At 42.7% G+C, this 20,474-nt stretch overlaps 1 protein-coding gene across 1 annotated transcript in view; it reads left to right on the top strand.

Moving 5' to 3' along the window:
• LOC120542474 (voltage-dependent T-type calcium channel subunit alpha-1H-like) overlaps positions 1 to 20,474 on the top strand; it is an 88,042-nt gene that overhangs the window by 16,546 nt on the left and 51,022 nt on the right. Inside the window, 5 exon segments of the mRNA XM_039774980.1 lie at positions 9,975 to 10,086; positions 10,320 to 10,453; positions 14,815 to 14,912; positions 15,895 to 16,054; positions 16,731 to 17,046. Coding sequence (XP_039630914.1) covers positions 9,975 to 10,086; positions 10,320 to 10,453; positions 14,815 to 14,912; positions 15,895 to 16,054; positions 16,731 to 17,046 — 820 coding nt within the window.

Genomic DNA, 20,474 nt, shown 5'->3' on the forward strand with positions numbered 1-20,474 from the left:
AAAGGTCCAAGTGTCTGTGTGCGTGTGTGTGTGTGTACGTGTGTGTGTGTGTCTGTGTACATGTGTGCATGTGTCTGTCCAGTTGCTATGTCTCTGTTATATGCCATATATGGTATCCAATCTATGGTATGGGATTTGTAAAAGCAGTGTTAGTGTTTGTGATGTGCCACCTGTTGGAATGAAAAATGCAATGCATTTCATTACTAAATACATTACCAAAACACATCTTAATAGACACTGCAGTGTAAAGTCTTACAAGGAATACGTCCAATAGGGAGTAACAGTTCGACAGAAAGAAATCAGTTTATCCACCTTCATATAAGGACCAGTGTCTGTGTGTGTGTCTTTGTGCATGTCTGGGTTTGTGTCTTTGTATCTGTTTGTCAATTTGGTTGCTTGGGTTAGAAAGAAAATTTTTTAAATAAGTAAACCATGTAAAAGAAAAGTGAGAAAAAAAAAAAATGATCCAAAAAAAAAAATGCCAAATAAGGGTCTAAAAATAAGAAAGTTGGTCTTATCAGCCCACTCTGTTGTCCGACATTATACTCTGGCAACAGCAGTGTGGTTGTGACTGTCTTGCACCCACTCAGGCCACATGAACAAGGTTTATAGCTGCAATGCTAATGACTGATAACTGCACATGGTGGGCAATAGGTGGGTGAAAAATAATGATGAACTGACGTGTATGTCAGGAAACCAAAGCCCCAGTACATCTAGGCTAGAGTTGCTAAACCAAGGCCAATGCAGTAGCGACCACTGTTGCATTTTACCACCAAAACACTTTGACTATAAAATTGGTCAGTTTGACAAGGTGCGCTGAGAGGAAGCTTTGAAAATAGGCAACTCTCTTTGAAGAGGAAAAGGCCACCAAAAGAAAAAAGAGAGTTGGGTGTACTTTACTTCACCCGACCAAATAGACAACCCAAGCATGAAGTAAAAAATATGAGGTCTGTGTTGATTACTTAGACTTTAACTCATCTTACATGGGTAGCACAGCTAGTAAATCTATAAGCTCACATATTACTTTGAAATAACATAATAGAATTCAACTAAATGATGTTTTCTGATGACATTGCGATCTGTAGCGATAGGTGAGGAAGCTGGTTGAGGAGACCCTGGAGAGGTTGGAGATATGCTCTAGAGAGGAGAGGAATGAAAGTCAGTAGGAACAAGACAGAATACCTGTGTGTAAATGAGAGGGAGGTCAGTGGAATGGTGAGGATTCAGGGAGTAGAGTTGGCGAAGGTGGATGAGTTTAAATACTTGAGATCAACAGTACAGAGTAAGAGGGATTGTGGAAGAGAGGTGAAAAAGAGTGAAGGCAGGGTGGAATGGGTGGACAAGAGAGTTAGGAGTTATTTGTGACACACAGTTATCAGCAAGAGTGAAAGGGAAGGTCTACAGGATGGTAGTGAGACCAGTTATGTTATATGGTTGGAGACGGTGACACTGACCAGAAAGCAGGAGACAGAGCTGGAGGTGGCAGAGATAAAGATGCTAAGATTTGCATTGGGGGTGACGAGGATGGATAGGATTAGAAATGAGTACATTAGAGGGTCAGCTCAAGTTGGACGGTTGGGAGACAAAGTCAGAGAGGCGAGAATGTGTTTTGGTTTAGACATGTACAGAGAAGAGATGCTGGGTATATTGGGAGAAAGATACTAAGGATAGAGCTGCCAGGGAAGAGGAAAAGAGGAAGGCCTAAGCGAAGGTTTATGGATGTGGCGAGAGAGGACATGCAGGTGGTGGGTGTAACAGAACAAGATGCAGAGGACAGAAAGATATGGAAGAAGATGACCTGCTGTGGCAACCCCTAACAGAAGCAGCCAAAAGAAGAAGAAAAAAAAGGAGTGTTTATTACCTTGATGTCTATACCTGAAGTAAGCAGGCTTAAAAATGGATGGAAAATTTCAACTCTTATCATTCTTCTTTCCGTTCTCTGAGTGTATCATAGATGACTTTTATTCAATGACCTTTGTGCAATTATCATGACTGAGTTAAGGCACCTACCCTGTGCTCAACATTGCCATATCTGGATTTACACCCATCCTGTCACTTCTGTTCCACCTACAATGGGTGTGATTGTGTGCTCTTGTCCCTGTAATGTAATTCTGATCTCCAGCACAAGAGGTTTTGGATCACAAATAAATTCTCAGGTGATGTAATACAGCAAGCAGTATGGTGGGAATATTCTCTTAAATTGTTCAGCTTTATTTTCAGATATTGATCATCTAAGGAAGTAATTGTTTGGTCTGAATGATTCCTAAACTCATTCCCCTCCCAGACTAAAACAAATACAAAGTGGATGAAACGAGCAAAGTGGTTCCCCTGAGAGCAGCTCCCCTACCCGGCATGCAGCCAGTATGTGAGAGAAATGTAAATGATATAAGAATAACATATAGAATATTAGGGATTCTCCTTTCATATCATACCTTTAGCTCAGTTTAGTGAGGCCATTAATTAGAACATACGAGCCCCAGCACACAAGTGCCCAGCAGGAAAATATCTAATCCAGTCGGCATGCAGCCAGTTTGTCATGTCCTAGAGGAAGACACCTGCTCTGTCAGCATGACTTTCACACCAGACCTCCTTGAGATAGCACAGTATGGATGAACTGCCACAATTCCAACCTCTGTCCATTTCCACTTGCACTATCAAATTTTTCAAATTATGCTTTTTTTTTCTTTCTTTTTCTTTGAGATCCATGGCAATCAGAAACTTTGCACCTGCAGGTCTGTATCCATCAAGAACGTCATCTGTCGTGTGTTTAATCTGCTTCTGTCCAAAGTCTACGCCGTTGCTGCTGCAATCTGCCACTACTTATCTGTCAGCTAACACACATGCAATCTGTTCTTCTAAAATAACACCTCAGTGTCAGCATCCAATGAGGCAGTTGTGTCAATGTCTGGTGAGCCTCTAGTATCAGAGACTAGAGCAACAGAGGACTTGAAGATAGGTGAGCCACTGATCATGGAGACTAGCGAGCCACTGAAGTTCGAGCTGGATAAGCCATTGATGTTAGGCTGATTGGTATCACCACTCAGTAAGCTACTTTACTAATGTCAGCATGAAATGAGCTACTGATGTCAGCGTCAGATGGTTTACAAGTGCCATTATATAGCAAGCCATTGTTGATATTACATCTCAGTATGCTACTGTTGTCAGTGATTTTGGAGGGGCAGGGCATTTGCACCATTGTCTAGTACGGGGTTTCTTAAACATTTTATTTCTTGCTACACAATCTTGGCTTTCTTAGTGTCTTTTGAGATCGATTTGGGGGGAATTCCTCTTTGAGAATTGCTGACAACCATATGTGACCCATTCCCATTAAATACAGTACAATGGTGACTTGTGATCTTATGCAACCCATAGGCAAGGAACTTTGGTCTAGTAAGCAATACTAGTGAGAGTATTTAGTGTGGAGTATACCGTAAGCTGCCTTTTCTGCTGTTCATTGAGCCATCATCTGGTGAGCTGGTAATGTCAACTTCCAGTGGGCCATAGGGTTTGTGTTCAGTGTCCATTGAGTTACTTTTGTCAGAATCCAGTGCGCTGCTTCAGTGAGTCAATGGTGTTAGGGTGCATGAAACTGGCAATATTGATTATCTGTGTTCACTGAGTCATTGTTGCCTGTGCCTCGTGAATGTCTAGAGGTAAGAGTCAAGAGGATTTTGGTGGCTATGCCTGTGATCTAATGGTGGTAATGTTCAGTGAGCTGGCCATGTTGGGATCCAGTGAACTTCAAATGAGCTGCCTGCATCAGCATCTATTTTAACTCTTGATTCAGGTTTTTGTTATTTTCTTGTATTAGGGAGCAGTGAGCTAACAGACTGAAACACTTTGGGACACAGGGTTCAAAATCTTTACAAACTAATAGTAACCTGCAGTTCCCAGTGATCTATCCATAAGAGTTACTAGAAGCAAGCATACCTTCACCACTTTGAACAAATTCATTCAGAATCAGGAGAACTACTGGTAACGTGTAGCTTCCAGCGATCTGTCTAGAGCGATCTAATGGTGTCCACATCTAGTGAGCTACTGGAGGTCTATTATGGTAATCTACCTATTAGCCTGTATTGTCTTGTCTCTGATGATAGGGAGTTCCTTTCCTAATTGGCCTCCAGGCAGCAGAGTGGAGGCTCCAGATAGTCAGCCTTGCATTGCAGTGGTAGCCTGACAGCGACCCGTTACCATGGAAATGTCTAATCTGATAACAGAGCAGATTGCGTGTCAACACTTTTGTGTTCTTATATAAAATAAAAATCTGAATTCTTTCTTTTTCGTGTAGTGAACTACTTTCTGAGAACTCAAAGCTGTTAATGTGTCTGAAAGGAGGCAAAAAGGAGACTGGAGGGTGTGAGAAAAATGGGCACTACTAATGCTGTCCCATACTAGGAGGTGGACACCTGGGAGACTGAGTAATGGACTCTTTCACTCCACAGCTTATAAACACAAACAAAGGGACTCGGTAATTTAGCTTGTCATGCTGCAAGAGCTGAGGATCAATCAGTTAATTAAATAAAACTATAATTGAAACAAGCATCAATAAAGGTCAGTAAACCCTACAGAAGCCGAACCATGTTCCTGGATGCTACCTCTTATGTCTAAAGCTACCCGGACACTCACTTACTCTCTTTTCTTCTGACACTGCCCCACTGTTATTCCTCATTTTCTTTCTTATGCTTCATCTCCACTATCTGCTTCCTTCTAATTGTCTCATATATACCGTGTGAATGGCGACTCGTTAGGACTGGCATCCCCACTGTGTTGGGGAGTGCTGCCTTAGCTAACCAGGAGGCCATAATGGATGGAAAGTATAATGGAAGAAGCAACCCAGCCAGAATAGCAAAATATTTCAATCCCAGTTGGGGCAGTTGGGGTGTAGTGAATGAACTGGGACAGTTTATCCCCCAACAGGGGATGTGGGAATGCTTCTCCAATCAGCTCCCAGTTTGGGCACGAGCAGGGCATTATGGGACATATAGTCTCGAAGAACAACCCTGCCAGGGTACCCGGGTGCCACCAGAGAGCGCTGACGAAAAAAGCTCTTCCAATTTTGGGGAGCTTCCACCTGACCCGGAAGTGTGTTCCACGAGCTATGCCCTGACAATGGAAGTGCTCCTGGGTCTTTTATTAAAGGGGTCATCACCTCTCTTCCATTCAGGGAGTCAGAGTCAGAAAGTGGAGGATGAAATTCACTTGGTGGACTGGAAGGAGATGAAAGAAGAGAAAGAAGCAATTGTGCATGTGTGAGTACTTAGAAAAATAACCCGTGTGAAGGTATTTGTCAAAATAAATTATTAGTTGAACCCAGGACTTGTGTAGTTGTCATTGTGTTTGGGGCATGAGGGCTCAGTGGTGCCCCCTACAGGTCACAACTGTAAATGGAATCTGCAGCAAGCAATACAGCTTGGCTTACCTATGCTAAGTGCTGTTTTAGTCCTACCAAAAACAAAAATTGTTTGGAGATAAGAACACTTTGCACTGAGAGAAGGTTCACTATTTTGTGATGTCATTACTGACCTTAGAGTTCAGGTCACGTAGGCAAAGCCAGATTTGAATCTGTTGTGACTTTCCTTGTAAGTGTCCATACGATGTATGAGCACAGGAGCCACATAAACTAGTGCTGGATATGTGTCTGCTGTCATTCCTGCCATACACATGAATAAACATACAGTATTGTCCAGATGTTTTAGGCACTTGTGATGCTGCTTTACAGCATTGTGCCAGTGTTGAGCTGTTGTATCATCACACAGCTATCTGGGTGCCCCCCTGCTGGTTCGCTGATGTAAATCTACTTTGAGTGCCTGAGCTTTCTGCTTTCCATGTAGGTGTTTTCAAAGGAGCATTGCGGTCTGCCATGTGGGGGCGCTGTTGAGTGATTCATAGCATATTTGATGAGATATATGACATTCCTAATGTGCCTAAAAGAAACATAAGAGGCGTCCCCGGGCCTATCTGACTAATCATCCTAGTGGACCGTCAGGCTTGCGGCTGCGACCAAGCAGCTTGGTTTGGTCTCTCCTCGACGCTGTGTAACTAAGCAACCCTGACGTTATGTAACAGAAAGAGCGAGGATGGCTGTGCCTAGCCTCTGTGCATGCCAGCAATTTGTCTCTGTCACCGTTGGGGCAGAGTGGTGGTCTTTTACTGCATTGTCCACTTATTTACCTAATTAAAGCCACGGGGGGCTAGATGACATCACCAGTATATAGGCTCCCATTTGCCCCAGGAGCCCATTCTATGTGTGGCTCAACTGGAGGAGCCTACCTGTGTGACATACCTGGTGACACCCACCACCTGGCCATGCGAGCAGATCTCACTACTCCACACAGGTGTTTATCATCACCCTACTAATTAGAGGTGTCTGCAAATTTGCTCTTGGGGAGAGAGAGGCACACAACAAAGCTGAGCAAATATAGGCATCTCCCCAGGGGGGTGACAGGCGAGAAAATTAATTTCAGAAACAACAGAGAACAAAAAAAAAAATCAATATTGGGTAATGACAAAGCCTCCTCATGTAGGATTCATTTCATTGTGCACATATTATAGCCCACCCCCACTACCACCCTTCACTCTAAGGAAGAAGCTGTGGTCACTGGCCTTGCCGGGTATCCCATCTCACTCCTGCAGACATTACGTGTCACTGGGCAGTGCTGCCGCCAGGCCACACGTCATCAACCAAAGATGTAGAAGCCGCTAATTGCATAGAGCTGCAATAATAATTAATTGCTGTTTATATCAGCTGCCATTTAAAAAAGCTGCTCCCCTCTTGATAGTTTATTTCAGGAATGATGATTACGGGCTTTATTTTTAAATGCAAATGCGTCTTTCAAACTCTGGAAGCACTGCTAATTAGGGACTAATGAGGAAGCATGTCACACTGGCAACGCGATCTTCAAAGGCCCACATTCTCACTGGACTCAGGGCATCCGTCAGGGACCCTCCAAAGCCAAGAAGTCAGCAGCCAAATTGAACAGTGTGTGTGTGTGATGTGTCAGTCACACGTGTTGTATGTAATTTGGCGTGAGTGTAATATTGGAGCGTGCAGAAGTTGTGTCAATGAGCATTTTGTGAGGTCAATGTAGGTGGCACTTTCTACAAGTGAAGTGTGTGTATGAGGAAGGTGAGAACATTAGTGTGAGAATGAAATGTGTTATCGTAAGTTGTGTGAGTGTGTTGAGTGGGCCTTTGTGCATTGTACATGTATGAGACGTGAATTTAAAGGGTGTGTGAGTTTGTGCTTTGATATGAGCGTGATATTTTAGTGGACATAAGCTGCAATGGACTGGCGCCCTCTCCAGGGTTTCTGTCTGCCTTGTGCCCTGTGCTAGCTGGGATAGACTTCAGCAGACCCCCACGACCCTCTACAGGACTAATGACCAACTGACTGACAAGCTGCGTTAGTGCGCATTTTGTGAAGTCATAATGTATGTGACAATATGAGCAAGTTGAGTGTGTGTGTGTGAAGGATGGGTGAGCATCAGTGTGCAAAGGGAGGGTCCGTGTGTGTTGTGCAGAGGGAGTTTGTTCATGTGAGTAATGCATATGCTTTGACTTGAGTGTGATATTATCGTGGCTGCATCTCAGTTTGTGTTGTGTGTGATGTTTAGAGTGTGTGCGCCATTTCAGACTGCATATGTGCAGTTGCCTTGTGTGTGTCCATTTGAGGTGATTGTGCGAGGCATGTGTTTGCTTGATGTTAGCCTACATTTGCGTAAGATGTGTCTACTTTTTGCATGATTACACACGTACACGTTTTGTTTGTATATTTATGTGATTAGATTAACGTGTCATGAAGAGTGAGTTCGCAAGTGTGAAAGCATGGCTTAGCTGTTAATTCTGTAATCTCATCTCCAGAGACATTGGTCCAATTTTCAGTTCAGTCATTGTCTGCGTGGAGTTTGCACATTTTTCTGGCTTCTTCCAACATGAGAAAGATTTGTGTGTTCGCTTAATTAGCAGCTCTGACTTAACCAGGTTATTTTGTGCATAAGTGATGAACTGGCATCACATCTAATCTACTTCAGCAGCATCATGGTGCCAAGGGTCTGGTGTTGTAAGAGTAGCAACCAGCAGCCCTGTTCTGAAGTGTTTGAGAGGTGCTTAGAAGCATGCGAGATCCACCTGTGTGTGAGACGCATGAGTATGTTCCAGATGTGTACACTTTTAAACCTAATGAATGTTATGAATTGTGAGGTCAGCATTTTCATGACAGTTGCTAGTGAAGCAAGTGTGTGTGATGTCTGATTGCGTATTTATCAGGTGGATATACGAAACATGTGTTAAGTCGTGTCTGATGAGTGTGTGCATGTCTGTAAAGAACTGATATGAGATCTGAGATATTTGAAGTGCATATCAGGTAAGAGCGGGAGTCTTGCGGTATGTCAAAGGCATGTTGTTATGTTTGTGTGTTTGAGGTCAATTCTATTTTTGTGTGTTATTTATTTCTAAGGAAGTGTTTGGGTGTATGAATTCTGACTTGTGTACCTGTGGATTGCAGGTATGTGGTGAGTGTGTGTTTGTGTGTGATATCTAGAGATTGTCCATTCATTTGTTTGATTATCTGTCAAGACTGGAACCCACCAGGTACACTAACACACAATATAACAGTGTTAGGGATGTAAGAGAAAATCCAGAGTCCCCAAAGTTCAACACAAGTGGCCATGTGAAGACAGTACACAGCAACCTGCAATTCAAACTTCAGGCCCAGAGCTGTGAAGCAACAACACTAACAACTGCACCACCAAGCCACCACAATTCATTCCCCAAGCCCACTTATTCTAGTAATAATTAATAATTAATTTTATTACATTTGCATTGCGCTTTTATCTCTATTCAAAGTGCTTAGACAGAGGGGAAGCACTGCAACAATCACCAATGTGTAGCACCCACCTGGACGATGCAGTGGTAGCCATTTTTGCACCAGCATGCTCGCCACACATTAGCTATTAGTTGGTGAATTGGTGAAAGGGATAGCCAATTAGAGACAGGGGATTATTAGGGGGCCGGAATAGTAAATTTAGCCAGGACATTGGGATACACCCTACTTTTTATGAAAGGTGTCCAGTGATCTTTAATGACCACAGGGAGTCAGGACCTCGGTTTAACATCTCATCCAAAGGACGGTGCCAGATTTACACCACAGTGTCCCTGTCACTGCACTACGGCATTGGGATCCACACACAGAACACAGGTTAAGCGCCTCCTGCTAGCCTCACCATCACCTCTTCTAGGAGTAACCCACCTAGGAAAGCTTTTACCTATATGGTTATCCCATCCAAGTATGGCCAGGCCCGAACATGCTTATCTTCAGGTGAATGACCCGTTCTGGTGCAGCTGGTAAAGCTGCTGACTAGTAGTGGGTCAGCTTCAGACGCAGAGTTGGGCCCAGTCTTGAAATGATTGCCAGTCCATCTGCATTGCTTGTTCACATATGCAAATATCCATTGTTGACAAATGAGCACACTACAGCATAAGACAGCATCGCTAACAACTGTGTCACCCATCTGGATACTGTGGACATCATAAATTGTATTTTCTGCATGACACTTATAAAACCTGCAAAGACACCCACATAGACTTGCTTGTGGTCGCATGTCAGGTGGTCTGCTTTTCAAGGCATCTATGGAGCTTTCCTCACAGAACAGAGAGAAATGCCGCACATCTGCATGTCAAGGCACTCGAACAGACTTGAAGCTGTACATTACTGGCACCGCATGTAAGCTTTGAGTCCGTTGGCAGCTGGACAGCAACATATATTCTGCTGGATCGTAACTTTTAAACCGGCCTTTCATTGTGTTGGCGTGAAGGCCTGGGTAGTGCGGGCAAATGCAATAAATACTGTGAGTGGTGAGATTTAAAGAAACAGGACACCTTCTAACAAGTCATACTGATGACTCGTGAGACATAATGGATGCATGAATAAGATATTACTGCTGTGTATCTGAAAGTCTCCTTAACTCTTTCCCCACCTGGTTTGAACACGTCAGCATGCTGGTCATCCTCCTGAACTGTGTCACACTGGGGATGTATCAGCCCTGTGAAGACATCCAGTGCCAATCTGAGTGGTGCACCATCCTGCAGGTAGGCATCCTCTAATATGTGTTTGTTGTCAGCTGAGGTCACTTCACTAAGTTCTGTATGTCCTTGACTGGCACCTTCCTTATCTGTCACAGACCTGGCCAGGTGGCTTCATCAGAAAGAAAGAATAGCTTAGCCTGTGTATGCACACATTGATTGAGGTGCTCTTCTTGTAATGTGCTGTATATCCTCTTGTATGAAGACCTTTAAACCTCTTTTGTAACTCTGTTTTGCAGGCTTTTGATGATTTCATTTTCGCCTTCTTTGCCATGGAGATGGTCATTAAGATGGTTGCTTTGGGGATTTTTGGCCAGAAGTGTTACCTGGGAGACACCTGGAACCGACTGGATTTCTTTATTGTCATGGCAGGGTAGGCAATCATCCCTCTACTTCCCTCTGTCTAAAATGTATGGCTGGAAAGCAATATAGTGGAATATACAGTAGGAGCTCATAACCTGGCTGTTGGTTGTAGCCAAAGTGCCAAAGTGAAGTAGGCAACTGCAATAATCTCTAATAAGCCCAGATCTTCTTTCATTTGTTAAAAAAACACCTCAAGAATTCTTCAAGTTAGGAATGATTGGGTGAGAATTTAAGGAAAAAGTGAGGGAATGGCAGTCAGAAAAGAAAGATCTGAGAACATAACTTAATTCTGGACATCTCTAAACAATAAGAACGGACCTCTGTAGTGGCTGAAACAGAAATAATTATTGCACCATATGTTAAATACAGTGGCATGCAAAGGTCTGGGCACCCTTGCTTAAAATGTCTGTTACTGTGAATAGTTACAGTAAGTGAGAAGAAGATGAACTGATCACCAAAAGGTATAAAGTAAAAGATTGCATGTTTCTTTAATATTTTAAGCCATATTACGTTGTTATTTCCATCATTGACAAATACAAAATACCAAAAATTAAACGGCCCGAAGCTAAAGTATGGGCACCCAACATGGTCAGTGCTTAGTAACTTCCCTTTTGTCGTGTATCCCAGCTTGTAAATGCCAGCTAAGAGTCTTTCAAGTCTTACCTGGGGTATTTTCGTTAATTCGCTCTTGCAAAAGGCTTCTAATTCTGCAAGATTCTTGGGCCGTCTTGTATGCACTGCTCTTTCGAGATCTATCCACAGATTTTCAGATGATATTTAGGTTGGAGAACTGTGAGGGTCATGGCAAAACCATCCACTTGAGGTACTCCATTGTAGATTTTGAAGTGTGTTTCAGATCATTATCTTGTAGGGCCCATCCTCTTTTTAACTTTAACTTTTTTACAGATGGTGTGATGTTTCCATCCAGAATTTGCTGATATTTATTTGAATCCATTCTTCCCTCTACCACTGACATGTTCCCTGCGTCACTGGCTGCAACACAAGCCCAAAGCATGATCGATCCACCCCCATACTTAATAATCGGAGAGGTGTTCTTTTCCTGGAATTCAGGACCCCTTTTCTCCAAATATACCTCTAAGTTCTATTTTGACTTTATCAGTCCACAAGACTTGTTTCCAAAATGCTTCATGCTTGTTTAAATGTTCATTTGCAAACTCCAGGCACTGAATTTTGTGCCTAGGATGCAGGAAAGTTTGTATTCTGCTGACTCTACCATGAAGGTCATACTCGTTTATGTATTGCTGCACAGCAGAACAGTACACCGCCACTCCAGATTCTGCTAAATCTTCCTGAAGGCCTTTTGCAGTCAAACAACTTTCTAGCAATCCAACAAGCAGTTCATTAGGAAGTTTTCTTGGTCTTCCAGACTTCGACTTGATGTTCACCATTCCTGTTTACTGTCATTTCTTAATAACATTATGAACTGAGGAAACAGCTCCTTGAATCACTTTGCTATCTTCTTGTAGCCTTCTCCTACATTGTATCACTTATTTTATTTTTCAGAGTGCCAGGCAGCTGCTTAGAGGAGCTCATGGCTACTGATTGTTGGGACAAGGTTTGAGGTGTCAGAGAATTTATACAGTGTGGAACATGACCTGGACACAAACAGGCAGACACGTCTAAATCAACCTACACACGTTTATTAAATAGTGCCATATTTACAACAGTGCTCTACTTAACCCCAAAGCCCTCAAAGTCCTGGCCACAACACACAATGCCTTCTTCAGGCTGCCTCCATGTCTCTCCTCCTGAGCTCCGTCTTTCTCCACTCCCGACTCAAGCCCCGAATGAAGGGAGGCAGCCACTTTTATGATCACCCAGATATGCTCCAGGTGTGTCCCGGCAATCTTCCACCGACACTCCCCAGTGTGACAGAAGTGTTGGCTGCATCCCCGGAAGCACTCCGGGTGTCCCCGCTCCTCTCCCCCCCCAGCACTTCTGGGTGGGGCGGAAGTGCTGAGGTCCAGGGCTCCAAAGGCATAGGGGTGCCCCCTGGCCCCCAAAGGTACCAGGGCGGTCGCCCCCACATGGCCTGGGGAAGGTGTATGCCCTCCTCCAGTCCTCCTGGGCGTCCACTATACAATTGTACAAAACAAAAACAATACACTGATCTTGTAAAAAATGCTGAAAAGAAATGTCTTCTTTAACTTTATGGCTTTTGGGTGATCAGTTCATCTCCTACTCACGTAACTATTCACAGTAACAGACATTTCAAGCAAGGGTGCCCAAACATTTGCATGCAAAAGTATTATTCTTTTGTAGCATACACCATGGAAGATTTTTGCTTTGCCTGTGTGCTGTCAGGAAATATACTTCAAGAATCCATTTGCTTATTGTAGTGCCTTTAGAGGGTCAACTTGCATCTACATTTAGGTCCATAAGTATTTGGAGAGAGACAACTTTTTTCTAATTTTGGTTCTGTACATTACCACAATGAATTTTAAATGAAACAACTCAGATGCAGTTGAAGTGCAGACTTTCAGCTTTAATTCAGTTGGGTGAACAAAAAGATTGCATAAAAATGTGAGGGAACTAAAGTATTTTTGTAACATAATCCCTTCATTTCAGGGGCTCAAAAGTAATTGGACAAATTAAATAACTGGAAATAAAATGTTCATTTCTAATACTTGGTTGAAAACCCTTTGCTGGCAATGACAGCCTGAAGTCTTGAACTAATGGACATCACCAGATGCTGGGTTACCTTCTTTTTAATGCTCTGCCAGGCCTTTACTGCAGCGGCTTTCAGTTGCTGTTTGTTTGTGGGCCTTTCTGTCGGAAGTTTAGTCTTCAACAAGTGAAATGCATGCTCAATTGGGTTAAGATCAGGTGACTGACTTGGCCATTCAAGCATTTTCCACTTCTTTGCTTTAATAAACTCCTGGGTTGCTTTGGCTGTATGTTTTGGGTCATTGTCCATCCGCACAATCAATTTGACTGCATTTAGCTGGATTTGAGCAGACAGCATGTCTCTGAACACCTCAGAATTCATTTGGCTGCTTCTGTCCTTTGTCACATCATCAATAAACACTAGTGTCCCAGTGCCACTGGCAGCCATGCACTCCCAAGCCATCACACTGCCTCCACCGTGTTTTACAGATGATGTGGTATGGTTTGGATAATGAGCTGTTCCACGTCTTCTCCATACTTTTTTCTTGCCATCATTCTGGTAGAGGTTGATCTTGGTTTCATCTGTCCAAAGAATGTTTTTCCAGAACTGTGCTGGCATTTTTAGATGTTCTTTAGCAAAGTCCAATCTAGCCTTTCTATTCTTGAGGCCTATGAGTGGCTTACACCTTGCAGTGCACCCTCTGTGTTTACTTTCATGCACTCTTCTCTTTATGGTAGACTTGGATATCGATACGCCTACCCCCAGAGAGTGTTGTTCACTTGGTTGGCTGTTGTGAAGGGGTTTCTCTTCACCATTGAAATGATTCTGCAATCATCCACCACTGTTGTCTTCCGTTGACGTCCAGGTCTTTTTGCATTGCTGAGTTCACCAGTGCTTGCTTTCTTTCTCAGGATGTACCAAACTGTAGATTTTGCCACTTGTAATATTGTAGCAATTTCTCGGATGAGTTTTTTCTGTTTTCGCAGCTTAAGGATGGCTTCTTTCACCTTCATGGAGAGCTCCTTTGACCGCATGTTGTCTGTTCACAGCAAAATCTTCCACATGCAAGCACCACACCTCAAATCAACTCCAGGCCTTTTATCTGCTTAATTGATAAGACACAACGACGGACTTGAACACACCTGCACATGAAATAGCCTTTGAGTCAATTGTCCAATTACTTTTGAGCCCCTGAAATGAAGGGATTGTGCTAAAAAAATACTTTAGTTGCCTCACATTTTTATACAATCGTTTTGTTCAACCCACTGAATAAAAGCTGAAAGTCTGCACTTCAACTGCATCTGAGTTGTTTCATTTAAAATTCATTGTGGTAATGTACAGAACCAAAATTAGAAAAACATTGTCTCTGTCCAAATATTTATGGACCTAACTGTATACATTTAATTTTGCTTTATACAGAAAATTAGATGAGGCGCACCATTGCAACCTCTGTGCATTATAATACAATTACTTTTAAAGGTGAGATACATTACGAGAATAAATGTACCCTTTTCGGTTCTGTATGCAGTTTTGTCATTTTTTGTTAAACTGAGTGGCATTCTTTACATTGTTCGCTCCTGTTTTACCAAGGAGCACTATGGTTAACTACTTCTTATAATATAGTTCCTTTCTGAGGAGCAGCATTTTAGTCTTTGCTTGATTCACTTTCTTTAATAATGATCACTTCTGCCGCATGTTCTGTATTTGGCATCCCACATGTGTCTTCTTTCATCTCCCACCAGAATGATGGAGTACTCGCTGGACGGACACAATGCCAGCTTGTCAGCAATTCGCACTGTCAGGGTTCTGAGGCCGCTGAGGGCTATTAACAGGGTTCCCAGTAAGTGCAAGTCTTCTAAAGCTGAAGTTACTAATCACAAATAACAAGGCTGCTTGAGGTGCTTCCTGTGAATTCATCCCAGGGGAGCTGGATGGGATAATAAAGCCATCAGCTGTGCCTGGCAGTGTTTTCCTTGTTTTGAAAATATTGATATCTCAGACGGAATAGTGCTGTGTGTAGTGACAATAGTCAAAATGTGTCTGTCACATATGAAAAAGTGCTATTATTCTGGACAGTTATATCATGTACTTAAGTTGGAGCTCAAGTTTAAGGTTCACTCTTCCTTGTGCTGTCTCTAAATGTGTAAACTCTCACAAATTGCATGTGGACTCGGCTGAGCAATCATACCTGAGGCGTCACCTCTGAGAAACACTATTAAAAGATGTCTGTGGAGTGACACCTGGTGGTATATAAAGAGAATTGTCAAGATTGTGTTCAGAATGGCACTTGCTGATGTCTAAGAGGCATTATTTAGGTGTGTCGGAGAAATGCAGCCAGATGGTGCCCAAGGAGTGCCACTTGATTGTGTGCAAAAAGAATTACAGTATAATGTATTGTGTTGAATGGCAGGTGCAAGTATGTGAGAAGCATTTTCTTCTCTGGTGATACTAGATAGATAGATAGATAGATAGATAGATAGATAGATAGATAGATAGATAGATAGATAGATAGATAGATAGATAGATAGATAGATAGATACTTTATTAATCACAAGGGGAAATTCACATAATCCAGCAGCAGTATACTGATACAAAAAAAGAACAATATTGAATTAAAGAGTAATAAAAATGCATGTAAAAACAGACAATAACTTTGAATAATGTTAGCGTTTACACCCCCCGGGTTGAATTAAAGAACATTTCAAGTCTGCGACCCTGCCTTTAAGTGCCCAGCAAATGTTTGCCATTCAGGATAATTTTTCACAAAAGTTCTTTATGAGCAAAGATTGACTGATGTAACATGATAGCATTATGTGTTTCAGGCATGAGAATCCTGGTCACTCTGCTGCTGGACACTCTGCCTATGTTAGGCAACGTCCTCCTTCTCTGCTTCTTTGTTTTCTTTATATTTGGCATTGTGGGAGTCCAACTGTGGGCTGGACTGCTGAGGAACAGATGCTTCCTGGAGGATCATTTTAAAATGTAAGTCCTCCCAAAGTAAATCTTTTTTATATTTCAGAAAGTTTTAAGGAGGTAAACCTACAATATTTGCTGACTAATACATTGGAGTTAGGGTGGGAGTTAGTTTCAGTAGCTGAGCACTGGCCACTGCATTAGGAGAAAATGAGATTCAGTAGACATTTACTGATTGATGGGCTAGAAACACAATGACAATTCTCACCCAATGATTACAATATGGCTGGGGATGAGATTCAGTAGTGGTATACTGACCTCCATTGTGGAGGCAGGAATCAGTTGTAATTGGCTACCGACCCTGGTATTGTGGATAAAGATAAATTAGATTTGCATACTGACCTTTGTATTGGGGGTGGCATAGTGGCCGTTCATTGGAAGTGGAGGTTAGTTTGACTTAAATGTTGGATTGAGTGAGGAATTAACAACAGTTGCATACTAAGAGGAGGGAAAACCCCTTACTAAGTGTTGTTCTGGAAATTTTACCAGCCAGTATGCATTCTTTCAGTGTTACCATAAAGATAACTGTATAATGGAATACAACATATTTCTCCATTTTCTATAGTCTTGGGCTCAGCTCAGTTAGCTCAGCACAGTTGGCCATGCATGTCAATATGGTTACGTTATTTGTTTCTCTCAGTGGTGCCATTTTGAGGACAGCCTTGACTAGCGATGTTTCTTGCAGGGCCTACAATGTGTCCTTTTTAAGTCCTTACTACAAACATGATGAGAGCGATGAAAGCCCATTCATCTGCTCCTCCAGTCGAGACAATGGTATGTTGAGGTGCCAGGAAGTTCCTAAGCTGAGAGAGAATGGCATTGAGTGCCTTTTGAGCATTGAGCACATTGGACGTTCCTCTCACACATCTGACACGAGCAGCAAGGATGGCTGCATCAACTGGAACCAGTATTACAATGTGTGCCATCCTGGTGAGGTCAACCCACACAAAGGAGCTATCAACTTTGACAACATTGGATATGCCTGGATTGCTATTTTTCAGGTGAGTCGGTCAAGGCCATTTGACACATTTGGATTCAAGGGTTTAACGCATGAAACAGTTCCAGCAATTTCTGGATTTGACCAGGACTGGAAAAGTGAAGTAGCTATTAGCTCTGTGCAACTGCTCTCAGTAAACTGATCACTCATGTGACCACTGTGAAATCTTACCCAAAATTACCAAAGTTTTGCAGGTTTAGTTTTCTTCATGGGATTCTAGCCTGATGTGTTGAAATGATTCCACAGACAAAATATCTTTGTTTTTAAAAGCTTTAGTAAAAATTCAAGGTGAAAAAGTTCACACAAAAATAGACAGAAAATTGATATAGCAAAGAAAAGAAAAGTTAATGTCATATTAACTTACAGGGGGTGAAAGGCTATAGCATAATCTACAGTATAGCTATGAAAGAAAATTGTGTTCTATCCTACTTAAACAAAGACTAATATAAGTTAAAGCTATATACTGTATATAAATTAAACTTTCTAAGATCGGCTCTTACACTAAGAAACTGAGATGTTGTAACAAGAGGTTTGTAGAGTTGTTACGTCATATTAAATTGGGTCAGTAAGCTTTATTGTCCTGGGTTTGGATACTCCACAGGCTCCATGCTCTTCTGTTCCATATTTGCCAGGCTTTTACTCACTGAGAGTAGCATCCAGTGGGATTTGCGATCTCCGGGGATCCCCTTTTGTAGCATTTTATTGTTTTTTCTCTCCTTCAGGGACAGAATTCAGATTTCTCCTAGGTCTGATGCAGTTTAATTAGTGGCAAGGTGAATGTGATTCCGCTGCGGCAGAAAGGCTGACCCTTTGTTCATATTATGGGATGCAATTAATTTGGCAAGCCAGCATTTCTTATTGTTCTTAAAAAGATAGTGCTTTCCTGGTGACTTAAGCCTCTACTGTTTTAGATGCCGGTCATCACACAGCCCATCAATTAATTACATCCCACTTCAGGCCTCCTTAGAGATTTTAACCTGATTCTCTTGCACAAATATCTTGTTTTGTGGAAATTGCTGTCTAATTGGATTAGTGAATATCTGTCAGCAAGCAAAGGGGCAGCATCCAGCTGTGTCAAGGAGTTTGCCTCTGTAATTGCGACTTTGGGGATGTTACAAGGTACAGTTGCTAGCGTGAACGAAAGTGACTAAAGGGTATTCAAGTGTGGGTGCTGAGAGGTTGGGCGGTAGTAGCTGAAGGTTTGGTGGACATATGTAAATTTATTAAAGGTGATCACTGAGGTAAACTGCGGAAGCAAATGTAGAAAAATCTTCTGGACAGATAGTGGGTAGACATACCATGCCAGTCGGATTCAGATTTATTGAGCTGTGGGTTTCATAGGAATTTTGGTTCCATTTGCTGTTTCTCGCTCGAGTGACTGTTGCTTAGGGAACAGCAAGCTTCTATCAGAGCTGTCTGTATCTGATGTATGCAATTGAAATCTAACACATGAGTTAATGAAATGAGCTGATCTGGTGCAAACCGGGGCTCTCCCAGTGGACAGTGAGTGCAAAATGGGACAGTCCCTTGAACAGAAGAACATCAATAGATTGCACTGAGCAGAATGTTGTAGCAAGAGGCAGTGGGAGAAAGCATGAGAAAACAATTATTTAAATGTGACTTGCAATCACCTGGAGTCAATAGTGACTGTGAGAATAGTCAGAGCCAGCTTTGAGGAAATCTAAATTAATAGATAATTGTGGGATTCACAAGAAATAGTCACCAAAATTATTCAAGACAGCCATGGAAATTGTGTTTACTGATGGATGAATTTGTATTTGATATAGCACCTTTAAAAGTGTGTACCATCACAAGCTGCTTTATAGAGCAATTGACATTACAACTAAAGTTAAAACATTGCATTGCAAATTCATTGGATGGTAGGAGATGGTGAGGGTAACATTAGGTGGTAACAGGGATAATGGCAGATAGCCAGTAAAATGCTGATAGGTTTGAATATGATGGTGGACAGGGGGAATCGGAGTTATGGCAGGTGGTTAATGGGAAAATGGGAGCTGCTTTTTGAGGTTATATAACTAATTACAGGAATGATGGGAGATGTCAGAAGAGATTTATAGTAGGTGGTTACTGTGATAATGGGAAACCGTTGTAATAATAATACGCCAAAGACATCATAAAGGTTTGGGGTAGCCACCCATATATTGTTTTTCCCTGCTGCAAAAGGGTTTGTTGTATCATAAATCTCAAGTGCATTTTCCAGAGTCCAAACTAGAACTGGCTATAGTAGCCCAAGATGGAGCTTTAAAGGCCTGGAGAGGAACTGATGTCATCAAAATGGCCAGAACCAGAAGTGACGTCAGCAAAGGGGCTGGCTTCGGAAGCGATGTCAGCAAAGGGGCCGGCTTCAGAAGTGATGTCAGCAAAGGGGCCAGCTTTGGAAGCGATGTCAGCAAAGGGGCCGGCTTCAGAAGTGACGTCTTCTGAGGTGCCGGAACCTTGCAGGATTTCCCGGGAAAGGTCTGTAGGGAATTGAGAAAGACAGTCAGCGCACTCCACCATCCCCTGGTCAGATGTTTCATTACACTTACTCAGGCCCTTTAGCTGCCTCCTACTCGCACATGTGTATCAAGGCCCCCCCCTCTGCACCGAGAGGTTGTGGGCACAAGAGAGAGCATCAGTGTTGGCATGGAGAGAACCCTTACGATGAATTAGCGAAACCTTGTAAGGTTGAAGGTCAAGAAACCACCTAGTGACTCGTGGATTCGACTCCTTGTGAAGGGCCATCCACTGTAAGGGTGCATGATCCGTCACCAGAGTGAACTCCCGGCCCAAGAGGTAGTACCTCAACTGCGTAATCGCCCATTTGATCGCAAGGGCTTCCCTTTCCACCGCTGCATACCTGGTCTCCCGATCCAACAGTTTCCGGCTTGGGTACTGTACATGACGGGGTGTTCAACACCATCGATGCTCTGGCTCAGCACGGCATCCAGGCCTGTGTCCGAAGCGTCCGTCTGGAGAATAAAAGGGAGAGAAAAATTAGGAGCTTTTAATATTGGTGCTGACGTAAGAGCCTGTTTTAAGTCACTAAAAGCAGCGTCCACCTTGTCAGTCCATACCACGTGATTAGGAGCCCCCTTCTTTGTAAGATCAGTCAAGGGTACAAACCGGCGGTAGTACCCGGCCAACCCAAGAAAGGCTTGGACTTGCCTCTTGGTTCGCGGACCATTTTACAGTGGCATCTATTTTTGAACACTGTGGTTTCACGGTACCCCGACCCACCAGATAGCCCAAATATTTAGCTTCTTGTAATCCAAAGAAACATTTCTTGGGATTAATATGAAGCCCAGCTTCTCCTAGTGTCCGCAATACCACAGTGACCTGCTGTACGTATTCCTTCCATGTGCTGGAATAGATGATGATGTCATCCAGATAGGCAGCACTATACGCATTATGGGGTTGGAGCACTTTATC

The sequence above is a fragment of the Polypterus senegalus genome, chromosome 13 (assembly GCF_016835505.1).
Source record: "Polypterus senegalus isolate Bchr_013 chromosome 13, ASM1683550v1, whole genome shotgun sequence".
NCBI lineage: Eukaryota > Metazoa > Chordata > Cladistia > Polypteriformes > Polypteridae > Polypterus > Polypterus senegalus.